Here is a 19,047-nt window from a genome sequence, read left to right as displayed (position 1 = left end):
TGGGGCCGGGTCAGCGACAGGTAGTGGAAGGGGGCAGCGGCTCAACGCGTCAGTGTGGGCGATGTGGCCGCCAGGCTTGTAGGAGAGGGTGTAAGAGTAAGAGGACAGGAATTCAGCCCAGCGGGACATGCGGGGGGAGAGGATGGGAGGAGTGGGACGGTCCCCGGCAATAATGCCCAGGAGGGGCTTGTGGTCTGTGATCAGGGAGAAGGGGCGGCCGTAGAGGTAGTAATGGAAGCGTTTTACTCCCGCAACGGCAGCAAGGGCCTCCTTATCCAGCTGGTTGTAATTGCGCTCAGTCTTGGATAAGGTGCGGGAGTAAAAGGCTATGGGCGCCTCCGACCCATCGGGGTAGGCGTGGCTGAGAACAGCCCCTACGCCGAAGGGGGAGGCGTCGCAAGCCAAGGTCAGGGGAAAACGCTCGTCATACTGGGCAAGGACTGGAGGGGCAGTGAGCGAGCGCTTGACAGCCGCGAGCGCATGCGCCTCGCGGCTGGTCCAAGTCCAGGGGGAGGAGGAGTCCAGGAGGCGATGGAGGGGTTCGGCCAGGGAAGCTTTGTGGGGAATAAAAGAAGAGTAGAAGTTTAGGAGTCCAAGGAAGGCTTGGAGCTCCACTTTGTTGGAAGGGGTGGGGGCTGAGAGAATGGCTTCGACTTTTGAAGGATCGGGGTGAATGCCGTTGGCATCGATCAGGAAGCCAAGGAAAGTGACAGACGGCACGCTGAGCTGGCACTTGGAGGGTTTGAGATGTAGTCCGGCAGCACGAAACTGCTGGAGGACCAGGCATAATTTTTTGACGAGTTCTAATCGATCGGCAGCGGCGATTAGAACATCGTCAAAATAGGGGGTGACCCCGGGGATGCCATGGAGCAAACGCTCCATGAGCCCTTGGAAGATGCCCGGGGCCACGCTGACGCCAAACTGGAGGCGGCGGCATTTGAATGCGCCGCGGTGAGTGATGATCGTCTGCGCAAGCACAGTGGCGTCATCGACAGGCAGTTGCTGGTACGCCTGCGCAAGGTCCAGCTTGGCGAAAATCCGACCCTGGCCCAAAGAGTGCAGGACGTGCTGCACCACGGGCACAGGGTACAGATGTGATTGGAGGGCCTTATTGAGAGTGGATTTGAAGTCCGTGCAGATCCTAATGGATCCGTCGGACTTCAAAGGAACCACTATTGGCGTCTCCCAGGGGGAGAAGTCGACAGGTTCCAATACGCCTTGGCTGATGAGCTTATCCAGCTCCGCGTCGACTTTAGCTTTTAAAGCAAGGGGAAGCTGGCGGGCTTTAAGGCGAATGGGCGGAACGGAGGGGTCGAGATTCAGGGAGATGGGCGTGCCAGTATAGCAACCCAGGGAGGAATCGAAGACATCGGAAAATTCAGAAAGGAGGGAGGAGAGAGAAGGGAGGGGGTCAGGAGGGGAGGGAGAGAGAGAGTGAACTCCTGCGATAGACAGGCCCAGGGCATTAAACCAGTCTAGGCCGAGTAGAGAGGCAAGGGAGTTCTTCACAATGAGGAGGGGCAGTTTTGCTTGCCGGGAGCCGTAGGAGATTTGAAAGGGTCTGCAGCCAAGCAAGTCAATTACGTTGCCCTGGTAATCACGCAGCCGGCAGTCTGCGGCAGCCTTTAGATGGTGGGGCCGGACCCAGGGCAGGAGGGAGCGCAGGGTGGCCCAGGACATTATAGATCGGGCCGACCCGGTGTCCACCTCCATAGGGCAGGGAACACCCTCAATATAGATTGGGAGATGCAGCTTACCCCGGCCCTCCAAAGCTGAGGAGGCCGAGTCAACAAGCCACTCCGGGAAAGCCTCAGCTGGGTCCCCTACAGATAGTGAATGCTGGCGGCGTGAAGGCAAGGACGCCGGGGTGCGGGCAGGCGGTGGCTGAGGAAGTGGAGTGCAGCGATCTTGCGGCGCGGAGAGGCAGACAGCAGCTAGATGGCCCTTTCTGCCGCATTGGTGGCAGAGAGCTTGCCGGAATCGGCATTGGGAGCATTGGTGGCGGCCGCCACAACTGAGGCACTGACGTCCATCCCTGGTGGATAGCGACTGGAGGCGGTCGACGGTCTGGTCGACCTCTGTGCGGAACGAGGAGGCAGTCGAAGGAGCATAGGAGGCGGTGGGTGCCGCGTAGGGAGAAGGCGGCACGTAGGCAGCGTGAGGGTGCTGGCTGAGGTGGCTGAAATCCGGGGTGGATTGGTCAGCCATTTCGTAGGCTCTGGCATCATCGACTGCGATCTTCAAAGTTAGTTCGGGTCTAGCCAGGATGCGACGATGTAGCTTGACGTCGCGAAGTCCATAAATGAACTGCTCCAGCAGCGCCTCTTCGAGGTCGCTGAACTCACAAAGGCTCGCCTCAGCGCGGAGAGCTGCAACGTATTGGGCGATTGTTTGGCCCTCTTTTTGTATACAGCGGCGGAAATACTGCCGCCGGGCAAAGCGAGATGGCGCGGGCTCGTAATGGTGTTTAAGGCGAGTCATTAGGTCGGCCCACGGCAGCGAGTGGGCAGGTTCTGGCGCAGCAAGAGCCCGTGCCGTGGCGAACATCTCCGGCCCGCAATAATTAAGGAAGATGCCACGTTTCCTCTCCTGTGAGAGGCTGACGAGGTCATGGGCTATGAGGAAGCACTCGAATCTTTCGAGAAACGCTTCCCAAGCCTCAGCCTCTGGCCGGAACGGCGAAAAAGCGGCATTAGTAGCCATCGGTGGCACGGTGCAGGGTTCCACGTCGCCCGTCCTCGTCGCCCGTGTTGTAGCTGGTCACTGAGGAGACGGAGTCAGAATATAATACAACGCGTTTATTAACAAGAGAACTGACAGGAACCAAAGAACTAAAGCCGTCTGACAGCTATTTATACAACGAGCTGTCAGACGGCGAACCAATAGGAACAAAGGGATTCTCCCGCCGGCTAGCCGGCGCGCCTGAGCCAATCAGAGGGCTTCTCCACTCGCCTGCCCTCTGCTGGCCAGGTCCGCCGGTACACAACAGCCAGGGTAATTTCATCTGGCAGTCCACAAACTGTTGCCCACTCAGCCTCTCAAGGCCCTCCTCGATGGTACACTAGATGGAGACTTGAGCACCAACGTCGCAGCTTCATGAACCAAAGGGACCAAAATACCCACCATGGAAAACAGCAATTAATTTCAGTTCTAACAACTCCTGAAAACAAGAGAGTTGGTTGTGTGAACAACTCTGGACAGAAAGAAGAACCTTCTAGGGCAGAGGTCTTCAAACTTGGCAACCTTAAGGCTTGTGGAGAACTCTGGGAGTTGGTCCATAAGCCTTAAAGTTGCCAAGTTTGGGGACTCCTCTTCTAGGATGACTCAGATGGAGGAGGAGAAAATCCCGAATGAACCCTTCACATTCGTTGTCCATCTGGCAGCCTTGGGGCAACTTCTAAATATTTTTTGGAAGGCCCAATGCTGAAGAGAGTGTGCAATGATGCAAAAGGAGTGTGTGTGTTTGTGTATACATTTGCGTGCTGCATTGCACACCTAAATCCCTTATCATTGGGTGGCTAATAGATTCAAATAGATAATATTACGTAATGATCTTCGGTCTGTTCCCTGACTTGGTTAAAATAGTCTGTGCGTGTGTGTGTGTATTGTTGCACAGATGACAACACACAACTTGGTGGCTAATACATTCCAATGAAGAATATTATAGATAGTCCTCGACTTACAACCACGGTTAAATCCAAAATTTCTGGTTTTTTATTTTTGTCAGAAGGTCGCAAAAGGGGATAATAATTCAGCGTGGAAACAATGCAGGGTGAAAATAATTTTAATAACACAGAATGAAAAGTGTTCACTTGGACTGTTGCACTGACAGGAATGCAACTTTCCTACTGAAGAGCAAAAGGAATATTTGGATCTGGTACCTCCCCCCCCACCCCCAGCATCGCTATGGATTAATCCAGTTGGCTTCTCCTGGCCTCTTACATAAATCACTTTGGTCTGCCCTGAAATTTGGGGGTGCCCAACCTTGGGAACCTTAAGATGTGGACTTCAACTCCCAGAATTGCCCAACCAGCCATGCTCAGAGAGCACCAAGGATCTCACAGCCTCCTCCTGCTCCTTATCCTGCCTTCAGATGCTTCCCCCATTCGCTCTGATAACCCCTCAAGTATTGGAAGACTGCTATCGTGTCATCCCTCGTCCTTCTCTTCATTAGACAATCCCAGTTCCTGCAACTGTTCTTCATATGATTTAGCCTTCTCCAGTCCCTTAATCATCTTGGTTGCTCTTCTCTGCACTCTTTCCAGAGTCTCCACCTCTTTTTTTACATCGTGGCGACCAGACCTGGATGCAGTATTCCAAGTGTGGCCTTACCAAGGCATTATAAAGTGGTATTAATACTTCACATGATTTTGATTCTATCCCACACTTTAGGCAGCCTAGAACTGTGTTGGCTTTTCAGCCCTGGACTAATTGTAGAGGTATCTAATGTGATTTTGGGGTGATTTTGTGTCTGCTTTTCCATGTGATTTTTCCTGCCTTCACCTCAGAAAAATTAAGGAGTCAAATTTAAAGTGGAAATATTTAGCTGGTCAGTCCCAACAGCCTCTCGCTGAATTCCCAGAGCTTCTTGGCCAGCTGGTCATCACAGGCCAGCGGACTGGGCACCTTCGGCCGGCAGTCCACAAAATACTGCCCACTCAGCCTCTCGATGCCCTCCTCGGTGGCGCAGTAAATGGAGGTCTGGGAGCCAGCTTTGCAATTTCGGATGAAGAGTTTGGCGGACCAAACCAACCAAACTAGCCACCAGGGACAGGAGCGAGCAATTTCGGTTTTAACCACTCCTGAAATCAAAAGCAGAGAGAACAGGGATGGATGGTGGGGAGATCCCAAATGCATAATAACTGTTTCCTACCGGCAACCATGACACTCTTTGGGCAACATATTTCTTGCAGACATTTCATTACTCAACTAGGTAGCATCATCAGTGCTAAAAGGGAGGGGGTTTGCAGAGAGGAGGAGGAGATGTAAGAGAAGGAGGGGAAGAATAAGAGAAGGAGGAGGAGGAAGAGGCGGTGAAGAAGGGGGACAGAAGGAGCGGAAAATGCAGAAGAGGAATAAGAGACTGGGCCAAATCTCATCCCTGTCTTGGGCAGGGGGTTGGACTAGAAGACCTCCAACGGCCCTTCCACAATAGGATTCTAGGATTCTGGACTTTGGATGGTGGGAGACGCCTCCCTCCCCAGCTGAGATCGATGGAGGAAACTCCCGGGGTGGGTCTGCAGAGGGGTCAAGGGAGCTCCTAGTGGGAGAGAAATGCCTGGCAGAGCCCTATCCGGACTTGGGGGGGGGGGCTCCATCTGGGGCACCTTGGAGCCGGACTCCCACTCACCTGGATGAACCGCGTAGCAGGTGACATTGGTTCCTTCCAGCCGCTTGGCCAGCTCCCTCGCGTGGAGAATGTTGGCTAGTTTGCTATTGTCATAGGATTGTCCGGCCTTCATTATCCACATGTTCGGTTTGTTGGTGGGCTGAAAGTCAATCTTCCCAGAGGAGTGCGCACATGAGGACAGAATTACGATCCGGCTCGGGGCGCAGCGCTTCAGCCGGTCCAGGAGCAGGTGGGTCAGCAGGAAGTGGGCCAAGTGGTTGACCTGGAAGGCCTGGTCAAAGCCATCGGCAGTTTGGCCATGCTGAAAGACTCCTACCAGATAAATAAGCGGATTACAGGTAGTCCTTGGTGACAAGGTTCCACTTCCAAGTAATAAGTCCCCAGAATGAAAATTCCAAGGCTTCCGTATTTTATCAAAATCTCTTTATTAGGAACAGAGGTCTTGATTTAATTCTGGCTCTGACCAAACCCCAGAATTACACCCAGTGAAAAGCAAAAGTTGGAAACTTCCCTCCGAGTCACATTCTCCCATCAGCTCACAGTCCAACCGTCCAGTGACTCCACACTCCACCTTCAGCCAACTGCAGGCACCTTCTCAGTTCCCAGGGGAAAGAAGGCTGCCTAGCCATAACCCCCAACCCACCCATCTCTGCAACCCCCCCTTCCTCCTGCTAGAATGTGGCGAGCGTGAAGCCTCCTTTGATCTCCTTACAGAATACCAAGAAAAAGCTTGGAGAAAGAGTAGGAAATAAACTATGATAAAACATGGCTAGATATATTTCAGCTTCAGGGTCGACACTTGGGTTACAATGGATCATTTCCTAATCATCCGAAGTTGCAACAGATACCCAAAAGCAGTGGTGGGTTCCTACCGGTTCGGGCAAACCGGTAGTGGTTTGGAGGCCTGGGTTGCTGGAACTAGCAGTGACCCAGGCCTGCCACACCCCTGAACCAGTTCTCCGGGCGGCATTGTAGGTGCTGCCATCTTGTTTTTTGCTTCTGCGTAATCACATTTGAAACACTCAACAACTGGCCTGTATTTATGGTATTTTGCAGCATTCTTCAGTCATAGGACCAAAATATATGGTTAAAATTATCTGGCAGCATTGTTTTTCCCTGGGGGCGTGGAGCGACTCCGGAGCCCACCTGCGACCCCCTGTGGAAAACATAGGCGTGTGCACACACACTGCACAATTACAGCCCCGGAGAGCGGAGACTCTCAGAGGGAAGCCAGAGGCAATGGGGCAGCCAGGTCCGTCCCTCATCCTGGATCCTTCGTAAGGGCGGGAACTTGTTCTCATTCAGCCGGGCTTGTGCAGAGGCTTCCCTCTCTGGGCCTTAATTGTGCGGGGCATGCACCCGCCTATCTTTTCCATGATGTGGGGCCGCACCCGGAAGACAAGGAACGCGAGGGACACCTTCTGAAGAGGACCTATCCCCGAAGAGGACAGATGTGGTGGCATTGGTCTTGGAATGTTTTGCGGAGCTCCCCCAGGGAAAAACGCCGCGGAGGATGGCTTTTTAACCAGGCGGCTATCAGAGAGAAGAGGGCAGCATGTGCCTGTGGGCTTGTGCAACAGCTGAATCCTCGTCTCCTGCTCCTTCTTCTGCTGCTGCACAAGCCCACGTGGTGTGCGCTGCCCTCTTGTCTCTGACAGCTGCCTCGTTTCCAATTGAGGGGGGGAAGAAATCCATCTTTTCCATCCCTCTCCATGGATCCCCACCCAATTGGAAACGAGGCGGCTGTGAAAGACAAGGAGCGTGACTCGCAGAGCATGTACAAACAGCAAAAGAAGGAACAGGAGGGGAGTTCGGCTGTTTGAAAGCCCCGCGTGGAACCCCTTTCCTGTTCCTTATTTTTCTGTTTGTACATGCTGCGCGGGGCACGCTGTCTTGTCTTTCACAGCCGCCTTGTTTCTAATTGGGGCAGAGATCCATGGAGAGGGATGGAAAAGATGGATTTCTTCCCCCCCCCCCAATTGGAAACTAGGTGGCTGTCAAAGACAAGGGAGCACGATCCGCGTAGCTTGTTCAAACAGCAGAAGAAGGAACAGGAGGGGAGGATTTTTTGGACAAGTCCACAGGTGCGCGCTGCTCTCTCCTCTGACAGCCGCCTCGTTTCAATGAAGGGGGTGGGGAATCCATGCGATTTCCTCCCACTGCGATTTCCCACCCTGCCTCTGTGCGCGTGCCAGCCAAAACCTCCCAGAAGGCTTCTGCTGGTGGGCGGGAGGGAGGCCGGGGAGGGACTGTTCCAGTACCGGGCCTCTGGAAGCCCCGGTATGGGAAGGCACACTAAATTCTTTCAACTGGTATGCGCGTACCGGAGAGGACAGGCTGAAACCCACCTCTGGGTTAAGGCAACAGAATGTTTATGTCAGCTAAGTCAGTTTGATTTATAGTGAAGCCTAGAAAGCAGGAGGCTATGAGTTCAAATCCTGCCTTAGGCATGAAGGCCACCTGGGAGACATTTGGCCAATAACCAGCAGATGGGGAGTTCTGGTCCTGACTTAGGCACAAAAGCCAGCTGGGTGACTTGGCCCAATCTGTCTCTCTGCCCAACTCCCTCAAAGGGTTGTTGTTGTGAGGAAAATAGGAAGAGGAAAGAGTTTTGCATCTGTTTGATGCCTTGAGTAACTCGTAAAAATAAAAAGGCATTATATAAAAAACGAAAACCAAAAAGAGCTGCTCCTTGAGTTATGAACAAATCCCCGAAGGAACAGGAAATCCTGGAGAAGGCCACCATCTTCCCCCTTCTTCACCCGGAGACCCTGGGGAGAGTCTGCTTTGTCCCCACCTGCGTTGTTGATGAGGATGTCCAGACGGGGCTCCGATTCTAAGAAGGTCTGCGCAAAAGCTCGCACGGAGTCCAGGCTGCCCAGATCAAGGATCATCAGGATCACCTCCGAGTTCCCACTTTCCTGAAAAAGGAGAGGAAGGAATCCTGAGCCTCGGGATCGAGTACGGCTTCCAAGGGGGATCCCGACTTACTCACCTGCTGCCTAGGTCTGCTCACCTCCCGTCAATCTCTCTGGGTGGTGCGTAATAAAACAATGCAGGCAATCCTTGACTTACAAGCATTCATTTAGGGACCATTCAGTTACAAAATGTACTGAAAAAGAGATTTACGACTGGACCTCACACTTATGACCATTGCATCATCCCCAGGGGTCACGTGATCAAAATTCAGACACTTGCCAACCAGCAAATATTTACCATGGTGGTGTGTCATGAAAGTCATGTGATCATCATCTCAAGAGGATTGTGACAAACCAAGTCAATGGGGGAAGCCGGGTTCACACAACAACCACATGATTGACAAAACAGCTGGAGTGATTTGCTTAATTAAGGGGCTGCCCCAAAGAAGAGGGGCTCAACTTATTCCGCAAAGCCCTTGAAGGCAGGGAAAGAAGCAACGGATGGGAACTGACCAAGCATGTGATCACCTTTTCTGTTCCGGAGCTCAAGCCACGTGATCCTGTCCACCATTAAAACCATCTTTCCAAGCAGCCTCCATGTCTCCAGTGTCTTTTTCCCCACTTGGAGCCGAACCCAGAAGGACATTTCTTTTAACAGAGGGAAGTAAGCTGGAACTCAGGAGGATTTCCTGACAGTGAGGACAATTAACCAGTGGAACTGTTTGCCACCAGAGGTTTTAAAGAAGGGAATGTTTTGGGGTCTCCTGCTCGAGCAGGGCTTGGACTAGGAGACCTCCAAGGTCTGTAGAGATTCTCCGTCCAACAGGTCCTGGTTGGCCCAAAGGTGCTTTTTCTTTTTCTTTTGAAGTCGTTTCTCTTTTCATCCAAGAAGCTTCTTCAGCTCTTACTGGGTGGAGGGGAAGGGAAGGGTTTATATTTGCAGAGGAAAAAGCTATGATTGGCTGCAGGGGTGAAAAGGGGGTGTTTCCCTTTTTCCCCGCCTCTTTTCTGTGGGCTCTGATGCTGTTTTTATTTACCTCACGATGTTCCTGTGTTGCTGAACTATCTTGTGTTCTTTCTTCTTCATGATGAAAAAGACTTATGCACATTTGAAATACGGGTAACTATCCGTCTATGTATCACCTATCATCACAAATTTCATTGTATTTATATTGTACAATGACAATAAAGACTATACTACTATCTTTCTCTTTCATATCTATCTATCCTTCTCTCTTTCTTTCTCTTTCATATCTATCTATCTTTTCTTTCTTTCTCTTTCATATCAATCTTTCTCTTTCAGCTATCTATCTTTCTCTTTCACATCTATCTATCTATCAATCATCTATCTATCTATCTATCTATCTATCTATCTATATCTATCTATCATCTATCTATCCTTCTCTCTTTCTTTCTCTTTCATATCTACCTCTCTTTCTTTCTTTCTCTTTCATATCAATCTTTCTTTCTCTTTCAGCTATCTATCTTTCTCTTTCACATCTATCTATCTATCAATCATCTATCTATCTATCTATCTATCTATCTATCCTTCTCTCTTTCTTTCTCTTTCATATCTATCTATCTTTCTTTCTCTTTCTCTTTCTTTCTCTTTTATTCTATCTTTTATTTCTTTCTCTTTCATATCTATCTATCTTTCTCTTTCATATCTATGTCTGTCTGTCTGTTTATCTATCTATCTATTATCTATCTATCTATCTATCTATCTATCTATCTATCTATCTATCTATCCTATCTCTTTCATATCTATCTCTTTCATCTCTCAATCATCTTTTCCATCCATCCATTTTACACACACACACACACTGAATATCGAATTACAACATCTATCCATTGAGACTCTATATTTAGCAATAGCATTTAAACATATATACCTGCTTCACAGTGCTTGACAGCCCTCTCTAAGTGGTTTACAGAGTCAGCCGACTGGCCCCAACCATCTGGCTCCTCATTTTACCAACCTCGGAAGGTTTTTATTATGGTTTTTCTCTAATATTTTATCTTGTCTATTGTATTGTCCACCTATTATATATACAAGTAGTCCTTGAGTTATACTAACAATTGAGCCCCAAACTTATCTTGCTAAGGGAGACAGCAGTTAAGTGGATTTGCCCTATTTTACAATCTTTCTTCCCACAGCTGTTAAATGAATCACTGCAATTGTTAAGTTAATAACATGGTTGTTAAGTGAATCCAGCTTCCCTATTGACTTCATTTGTCACAGGTCACAAAAGGTGATTGCATGACTCCAGGATACTGAAACCGTCATAAATGTGAGTCAGTTGCCAAGTATCTGAATTTTAATCCCGAGATCATCGGGATGCTGTAATGGTCATAAATCTGAAAAGCGGTCATAAGTGCCTTCAAGCTTTGAACAGTCACTAAATGAACTGTTGTAAATTGATGCTACAATGGTCATAAATGTGAAAAGCGGTCATAAGTGCCTTCAAACTTTGCAAAGCCACTAAATGAATGTTGCATGTTGAGGATTACCTATATAGCATCTATCCCATTCTGACTCTGTAGCACCAAATTATGGGAATTTTATCATGGTTTTACAATAACTTAATATTTTATCTCACCTATTGTACTGTCCAGTGATTTGATATACATGTACTTGTTGACACTTCATTTAAACACACATTTGCATTTGTACGTATAGTGTGTTTCATCTGTGTTGCATATCAGGATGGCATACCAGTGGCTGCTTGAAGCAGCAGCCAGGGTACCGGAATGGTGCTTTGGAGGGCTCGCCCGCCTGCCCACATTCCTTTCCTGTATTTAAGGCAACCGGTTGATTTGTGCATGTGCACGGTGGGTGTGCATGTGTGCACAGCGCGCATGCCCATGGTGGACAGCCCCTTCGCAGAGTACCGGTTTGGACGGGATCCAGAATTCATCACTGTGCCGTACACTAAGTAGATGAATAAAAGCCATCAAAAACCACCTGGATGCAGAAGAAATCGGAGGAACAGAGAGAACCGCACGACAGGCACTTTACCTGTCTGATGTCGTACATGGCAGATTCTCCTCTCGCTTTGTTGCGGCAGGCCAGAATGACGCGGGCGCCTCTCCGGGCCAGATCCACCGCTGTGGCCTTCCCTATCCCAGTATTTCCACCTAGGAAAGGCCAGAGAAAGGATTCACCAAGATCGCCCAGCAGGAGGGTGGGTGCATTTTTGTGCCTGCAGTTTTTGTGGTGTTACAAAGTGAAGCATTTGTCTGGCAGTATTTCTCAACCATGGAAATTTTAAGATGGGAGGACTACAACTCCCACAATTAAAAGAATGCAACATCTTAAAATTGCACAGGTGGAGAAATCCTGGTTCAGGGTAAGATTTTCACAACTGTTTCAGAGCAGTCTTACATCAATAAAGAATATGTTAAAATTATTCAGGTTTAATACAGTTAGTCCTTGACTTACAACCATTTATTTAGTGACTGTTTGAAGGTACAACAGCACAGGAAAAAATTTCCACAGGGTTTCAAACATATTCAAAAATATTCATGGCCACTGACTTGTTTTCCTGTTATAAGGTTTTATGCAATTCTGGCATACAACAATCCATGGGATGGTTTAAGTACAGATCAGCATTCCTGGCTGAGATGCTTTGAGTCCTTGTGGTCTTTGAAAGGGCCACTTTGTAGCAGGATGGGTGGCAAATATGTTTAATAATAATAAAAATTTAAAAATGAAAGGCATTTCAAAAAATGCAATTCTTCAGTCAGACCAGAAGATGGCGCAGGTCTCCCAACACTGGCTCTGCAGGATGTCAATTTAACAGAAGTTGCAAAACAACTTGAGGCCAATCATGAAGGCATGGATGAGAGACCCTCCTTTCTCTGTCTGATCCGGGGACAAATAGAGATACTTAGCAAGTCACAAACAAAGCCAAGTTAATAGTGACCTATCCCTGCGTCCCCATTGTCACATGAGGGAAACTGCCTTGTATTTATGACAGTTGCAGTGTCCTGGTGTCATGTGTTCCACTTACAATATTAGACAACCCAGTATCAACAGTAGAGACCTTCGACCCCCTGGATTCCACCACCTCCAAGGACTTGAAATGGACACCTAACATTAGAGCCATCACTAAAAAGGCACAACAAAGAATGTTCTTCCTGCACCAACTCACAAAGCTCAGACAGCCCAAGGATCTAGTGATCCAGTTCGGCAGAGGAATTATTACGGAGCCTGTCATTTGCACCTCAATAACTCTCTGGTTTGGCACAGCAGCCACGCAGGACAGGTGCAGACTTCAGCGGATAGTTAGGACTGCAGAAAAAAAAATTGGTTTCTTACGATTTATCAATTGTTGTTTGTAACTTATGATTAATGATTGTAGCCATGATTATGACCTATGACTTATTACTTGCTGATTCTATTCCATTGCATTCAAAAGACACTTTGGAGGTCTTCTAGACCAACCCTCTGCTTCAGCAGGGAAGACCGTATATCATTACAGACAAACAGTTGTTCAGTCTCTTTTTGAAAGCCTCCAGTGATGGACCACCCACAACTTCTGAAGACAAGCTGTTCCATTGGCTGACGGCTCTCACCATTAGGAAGTTTCTCCTTAGTCCTAGGTTGCTTCTCCTCAGTTAGTTTCCATCCATTGTTTCTTGCCTTGTCTTTTGGTGCTTTGGAAAATAGATTAACCCCCTCATCTTGCCAAGCACCTGAGGGTAGAACAAATCTTGCCAAGCACCTGAGGGTAGAACAAACCAAGCACCTGAGGGTAGAACAAGAAGCAATGGGTGGAAACTAATCAAGGAGAGAAGCAACTTAGAACTGAGGATAAATTTCCTGACAGTGAGAACAATTAATCAGTGGAACAGAAGTTGCCTCCAGAAGTTGTGAATGCCCCAACACTGGAAGTCTTTAAGAAGATGTTGGATAGCTATTTGTCTGGAACGGTATAGGGTTTCCTGCCTAGGCAGGGGGTTGGACTAGAAGACCTCCAAGGTCCCTTCCAACTCTACTATTGTATTGTATTGTATTGTATTGTATTGTATTGTATTGTATCTTTGTAAGAGCCCCATAAATATTGGAATCCTGCTATCATGTCCCCCCACCCCTAGTCCTTCTTTAAATGAATCTAGACATACTTAATTCCTATACCTGTTCTTCAAGCCTTTTAGCTTCCAGCCTCCTAATCATCTTTGTTACTGACCTCTGCACTCTTTTCAAAATTTCAACATCTTTTTTGTATTGTGGTGATCAGAATGGGATTCAATATTCCGAGTGTGGTCTTACTAAGGCTTTGTAAAGCAGTATTAGAACTTCACATGATCTTGATTCATTCACTCTATCAATGCAGCCTAGGATTGGCTTTTTTGGTAGCTGCTGCACAGGGCTGGCTCAAATTAAAGTAATTATCAACTAGGACTCTGATCCCTCTCACAGTTACTGCTACCGTGTTTTCCCGAAAATAAGACATGCCCTGCTAATAAGCCCAATCGGGCTTTTCAGAGCATGCGCCATAATAAGCCCTCCTCTGAAAATAAGCCCACCCCTGCAACCGGACCCCGCCATTACCACTGTACCACCTACCGGTGGGGCAAAAGGAGGGTTCGCTGCAAAAACAGCGGCAGGTGAAGCAAAGTGCTTCCACCTCCCGCCCTTCCTTCCCATGCAAAAAAAGCCCATCGCAAAAACAGCGGCAGGCCAGCAATGCGATCACCCCCTCCCGCCTGTTCCTTCTTGCACAAAAAAACACCGTCCACCCCAATGGTAAAGGCAGCCTGTCTGGTTCCCTTCCCCGCCGTCCCTTTAGCGAGGGGTGGCAGGTGGGGAGGGGAGAAGTGAGGCGCTCCTCTTACCTTTCCAGCTCCATCGCGTTCCTCGCCATTGTGTTCAGGGAAGCCCCTGGTAAAAAAAAAAAAAACCTCGCGATTTCAAGATGTTTGATTGAACTTGCGAGAAGGTTTTTTTTAACCAGTCGCTTCCCTGAGCACAATGGCGAGGAATGCAACGGAGCTGGAAAGGTAAAAGGCGCGCCTCGCTTCTCACCTGCCCCAGAAAATAATAAGCCCTCCCCTATAATAAGCCCAAGGCCATATTTCATGGGGCAAAAGAAAGTAAGACCCTGTCTTATTTTTGGGGAAACACGGTATTAAGCCATGTTTCACCTAGTATACACCTGTACAGTTGGTTTTTCTTACCTAAGTGTAAAACCTTACTTTTATCTACATTCAATTTCATTTTGTTTGTTAATTGATTAGCAAAAAGTCCATCTATTTCTTCTGCTTGGTTGGAATAGAATAGAATAGAATTCTTTATTGGCCAAGTGTGATTGGACACCCAAGGCATCTGTCTTTGGTGCAGATGCTCTCAGTGTCCATAAAAAGACAAGATACATTCGTCAAGAATCACAAAGCACAATAATTAATGATAGTCACGATTTCCTCTTCCATTTTATGCTTCAGGAGAAATTTATATATTCTCCCTATCATCTTTCTATCCAAGCTATGAATTATTTTATCCAATTCGTGTGGTTCTGTTTCGATGTCATATATTTTAGTATCATTATTGTGTTTAGTTTTGATTTGCAAGTAGGTTAGCCAGTCAACTTTCATGTTTTGTTCTGCCAATTCTTCAATTGTTTTTAAATTTCCCTGTCCGTCATCCCATAGGAATGTATGCCAACCTGCTTGCAAATCATGGCCTTCTAAGGTCAAAATTCTTTTATTCTTTAGCTCTATCCAATCTTTCACCCATGTTATTGTTACTGCTAATGTGTATAATTCCCAATTTGGTAATGCTAAGCCTCCCCTCTCCTTGTTATCTTGCATTGACTTTAGTTTAATCCTCGTTTTTCGTCCTTGCCAAATGAACCTAGCAGTTATTTTGTTTAATTCTTGAAAGAAAGTTTTACCCGGGTTAATAAGTGCGGCTTGCAACAAGAGTCCGCCGCCCCGAGTCCTTCGGGAGAGGGTGCGGCTAAGAAATAAATATATTATTATTATTATTATTATTATTATTATTATTATTATTATTATTATTATTATTATTATTATTATTATTATTATTATTATTAAGAATAAGATTATTGGTAAAATATTCATTTTGACTGTGACTATACATCCCATTAGTGATAGCTGAATATTTTTTCCAGCTTTCTAAATCTTTATTTGTGTCACTAGTTTATTATAATTATCATCCTTAATTGTGGAACATTTTCCAGACACCCAGATGCCCAAATATTTAACTTTCTTAGTTATTTGCATTCTAGTTGCTAATTCCAGTTCCTCTTCTTGCTTTTTTGTCATATTCTTGGTTATCATTTTTGTTTTGCTTTTATTGATTTTTAATCCTGCCACTTCGCCATGTTCTTCTAATTTTTTAATTAATTTCAGACTGGATTCTAATGCATCTTCTACAACAAATACTAAGTCATCGGCATAAGCTTGGGCCTTATATTCTTCGTTTTTGAGTCTCAAACCTTTTTATTCCCTCGTCCTTCCGAATTTCATTTAATAAAATTTCCAGGGTTAATATAAACAGCAAAGGAGAGAGGGGGTACCCTTTTCCCCTTTTATGTTGACCCATCTGGATCCTAGGAGGTTTTCACCCATGGTTTTGTGCAACTCTGTGGAGAGGATGTGTCCTTTAACATATGACACAGCTCCCCCTCCTCTTTTGTTAGATCCCTTTTGTGTGAATAGTTTGCATTTTTTTATCAGTACATTCCTGTCATGAGCTTCATCCCACAGCTTTCTCTAATGGCAACTATATCCTATTTACCTTCATGTACTAGTATTTCAAGTTCACCCTGTTTGTTCCCTAAACTTTGACCATTTGTAAATAGGTAATTGACCCCTGGTGTGCTTCCTGCTTTGCATCTGAGTTTCCCTTCTTTCTCTTTACTCCCTACTTTCTCTACTGGTGTTTGCTTGAAATTAGCTTCTAAAGGTCGTGAAGATTGGCTCCCCCTCCCCCCTCAATTTTAGTGTAACGCCTTTCAGATATGTGCACCAATGTGTCTACTGTGATGATTTGGCATGCCATTGCACATGGTGAAATTTCTCACATCCATTCACAATGGCCAGCATCTCTTTCTCAATTTGAGAATAATTAGCTTGTTTCGTGGTCAGTGCACGCAAAGCATATGCCACAGGATGTCCTTATTGAGTCAGTATAGCACCTAGCCCAAACTGGGATGCATCCACTTGAAGCACGGTGTCAACATTTGCGGCGAAGTATTTCAGTATTGGCCCTGGATGTTTAGTGATCAGTTTCTTTCCTTTGTCAAAAGTCCTTTCCATATTCGCATCCCAACACCAAATGGCATCCTTCTGCAGCAATGCACTTAACGGTGCTGTCTGTTGTGCAAGGCCCTTCGATAATTTGGATAGATAGTTGAAAATGCCCAATGATGTCTCCAGTTCCTTTCTGGAGGCTGGGGCCTTCATGTTAAGAACTGCTGTAATCTTCTTTGGATCAGGCTTCAAGCCCTCTTTGCTTAGTAGGTGTCCAAAATATGTCACTCCTCCTACCCTAATTTGCATTTTATTTGGATTGAGTTTAAGATTTCTCTCACAACATCGATTGAGCAAAGCAATAAGGTTTCTGTCGTGCTCTACTTGATCCTTTCCATAGACCAACAAATCATCAACTATTACTTCAACACCCTGTAGACCGGCAATCAGTTTGTGTGATTTCTTTTGAAATATCTCCTGTGCCGATGCTGTGCTGAAGGGCACCCTTGTGAAGCGCCATCGACCCGCAGGGGAGTTGAAAGTAGTGAGGTAACTTCTGGCTTCATCAGGACTCAATTGCCAGTAACCAGACTGGGCATCTAGTACACTGAACACTGTTGCTCCTACTAGCTTGTGTGCTATGTCCTCCATGGTGGGGAGTTTGTAGTGTTTTCTCATTATTTGTTCAAATCACGTGGGTCAATGCATATGCAAATTGCACCTGTGTTCTTCTTCACCACCACAACCTTAGAACTGACCCATGCCAATGGTTCAGTGACTCCCAACCTCTCCATCCTAGTGAGTTCCTGTCTAACTTTATCCACAAGAGTTAGAGGTATTTTCCTTGGGGCACGGATGACAGGCTGTGCACCCTCCTTTGTACATATGTGGCTTATGCCTGGGAGACACCCCAGGCCCTTGAACAGATCACAGTACTCACGTTTAATGTCAACTTCCGTCAGACCTCTATGCCCACCATCCACAGTCATTATGATCTTCACAAGTCCAATCTCCTTATTTGTTTTGAGACCTAGCACAGCTGGGGCCTGCATTTCTATCACAAGCAATTGTAAGACCCTTTCTGATCCCTTGTAGGCATTTTACATGACAGCGACCCATTACTTTCAGCTTTTCACCACCATATCCCATTAATTTCGGTAGGTCCAGAGTCTAAGGGGGATTCATTCCTGAGATGTTCCAGATATGTGTGGCTGGGCACATAATTTACTTGTGCTCCAGTATCTATTTTGTTTGCTGCCATAACTCTTCTCACCCCACTCCTGGTACCATGTGATGATTTTTGGCATGAAGTAAAGGCAGAGAGCAGGGAGCTTGTCTTTATTCAGCGCCAGCCATCTTAAAACTTCCTTCTGCCCCAGATGACTGTCATTAAAAAACTCTTTCCTAACCTTCCTAACCAGCTCGGCATACCAATTGAACTTGAAATATAGCATAAAACATTCACATCATTACACCTACGGTCCCTCTCCTAATGTTTCTTTTTATTTGTATCCATTTCAGGTCTCCAAAATCATGTTTATACTTATATATGTTATCTAACACATGCTTGACAAAATAAATAAAATTGATAATATATTAATAAATAAATTGATCTGCCCTGAGCCCCTGGGGTGGGGGGGGAGGGCTTATGGAAGGAAGAGAGAGAGAGAGAGAGAAAAAGAAAGAGAGAAAGGAAAAAAGAAAGGAAGGAAGGAAGGAAGGAAGGAAGAAAGGCACTGCCCCCCCCCTGACACCTCCCCCCAGCTGACCTGTGATGAGCACCGTCTTGCCCCGCAGGCTGACCGCGTTCCGACACCAGGTGGCCGTCCCTAACTTGTAGTAAATCAGCGCGTAGAGCCCCAGCAGCAACGCCGCCCCCGCCCCCAGCGCCCCCATCACCTCCATGGCCCGATCCCCTCTGGACTCGCGGCCCCCGCCGCTTCCCTTTTATCCGGACGAACCCTCCCTGCCGCCCCGCCTCCCCCATGGTAGAGGCATGGTCACCAGGAGCGCTGCCCCTCCCTTCGCCCTTCCCTCATCCCCTCTTGGGCTCTGAGGGTGGAAGGGAGAGAAAGAAAGAAAAAGGAAGAAAGAAGGAAAGAAAGAAAGAGAGTTAGGAAGAAAGACAGAGAGAGAGAGAGAGAAGGAAGGAGGAAAGATGGAAGGAAGGACGGACGGACGGAAAGGAGAAGGAAATGAGAGGGAGAGAGGCAGGCAGGCAGAGAGGCTCCTCAGAGGGAGAGGAAGGGCTTCCCTCCAGAAGTTATGGGTCTCATCACTGGAGATTTTAACGAAGAGACTGGACAGCCATTTGCCTAAAACGGTATATAGGGTTTTCTGCCTGAACATAACAGGGTTTTTCAATAGAATAACAGAGTTGTAAGGGACCTTGGAGGTTTTCTACCAATAAAATAGATCTAGCATGATCTGTTTTTGACAAACTCATATTGGCTTTTGGTTAGGACTTTCTTTGCCTCTAGATTCGTTGCTTGATTATCTTTTCCAGAATCTTCCCAGGTATTGTGGTCAGGCTGATAGGTTTGTAGTTTCCTGGATCCA

At 47.1% G+C, this 19,047-nt stretch overlaps 1 protein-coding gene across 1 annotated transcript; it reads right to left on the bottom strand.

Moving 5' to 3' along the window:
- Positions 1–3,789: 3,789 nt before the first annotated feature.
- On the bottom strand, positions 3,790–18,393 carry LOC309387985 (dehydrogenase/reductase SDR family member 13-like; the record flags this gene model as incomplete). Its single annotated transcript, XM_081944937.1, has 5 exons — positions 3,790–4,802; positions 5,351–5,662; positions 8,148–8,271; positions 11,288–11,406; positions 18,258–18,393. 5 exons carry the CDS (start codon positions 18,391–18,393, stop codon positions 4,543–4,545), a joined length of 951 nt encoding a protein of 316 aa, XP_081801063.1. The 3' UTR covers positions 3,790–4,542.
- Positions 18,394–19,047: the final 654 nt, after the last annotated feature.

This window comes from Natrix helvetica (assembly GCF_964273705.1).
Source record: "Natrix helvetica genome assembly, chromosome: 2".
Classification (NCBI taxonomy): domain Eukaryota; kingdom Metazoa; phylum Chordata; class Lepidosauria; order Squamata; family Natricidae; genus Natrix; species Natrix helvetica.
The sequence above is the reverse complement of the archived record's forward strand: the minus strand, read 5'-3'. Positions and strand labels throughout refer to the sequence as shown.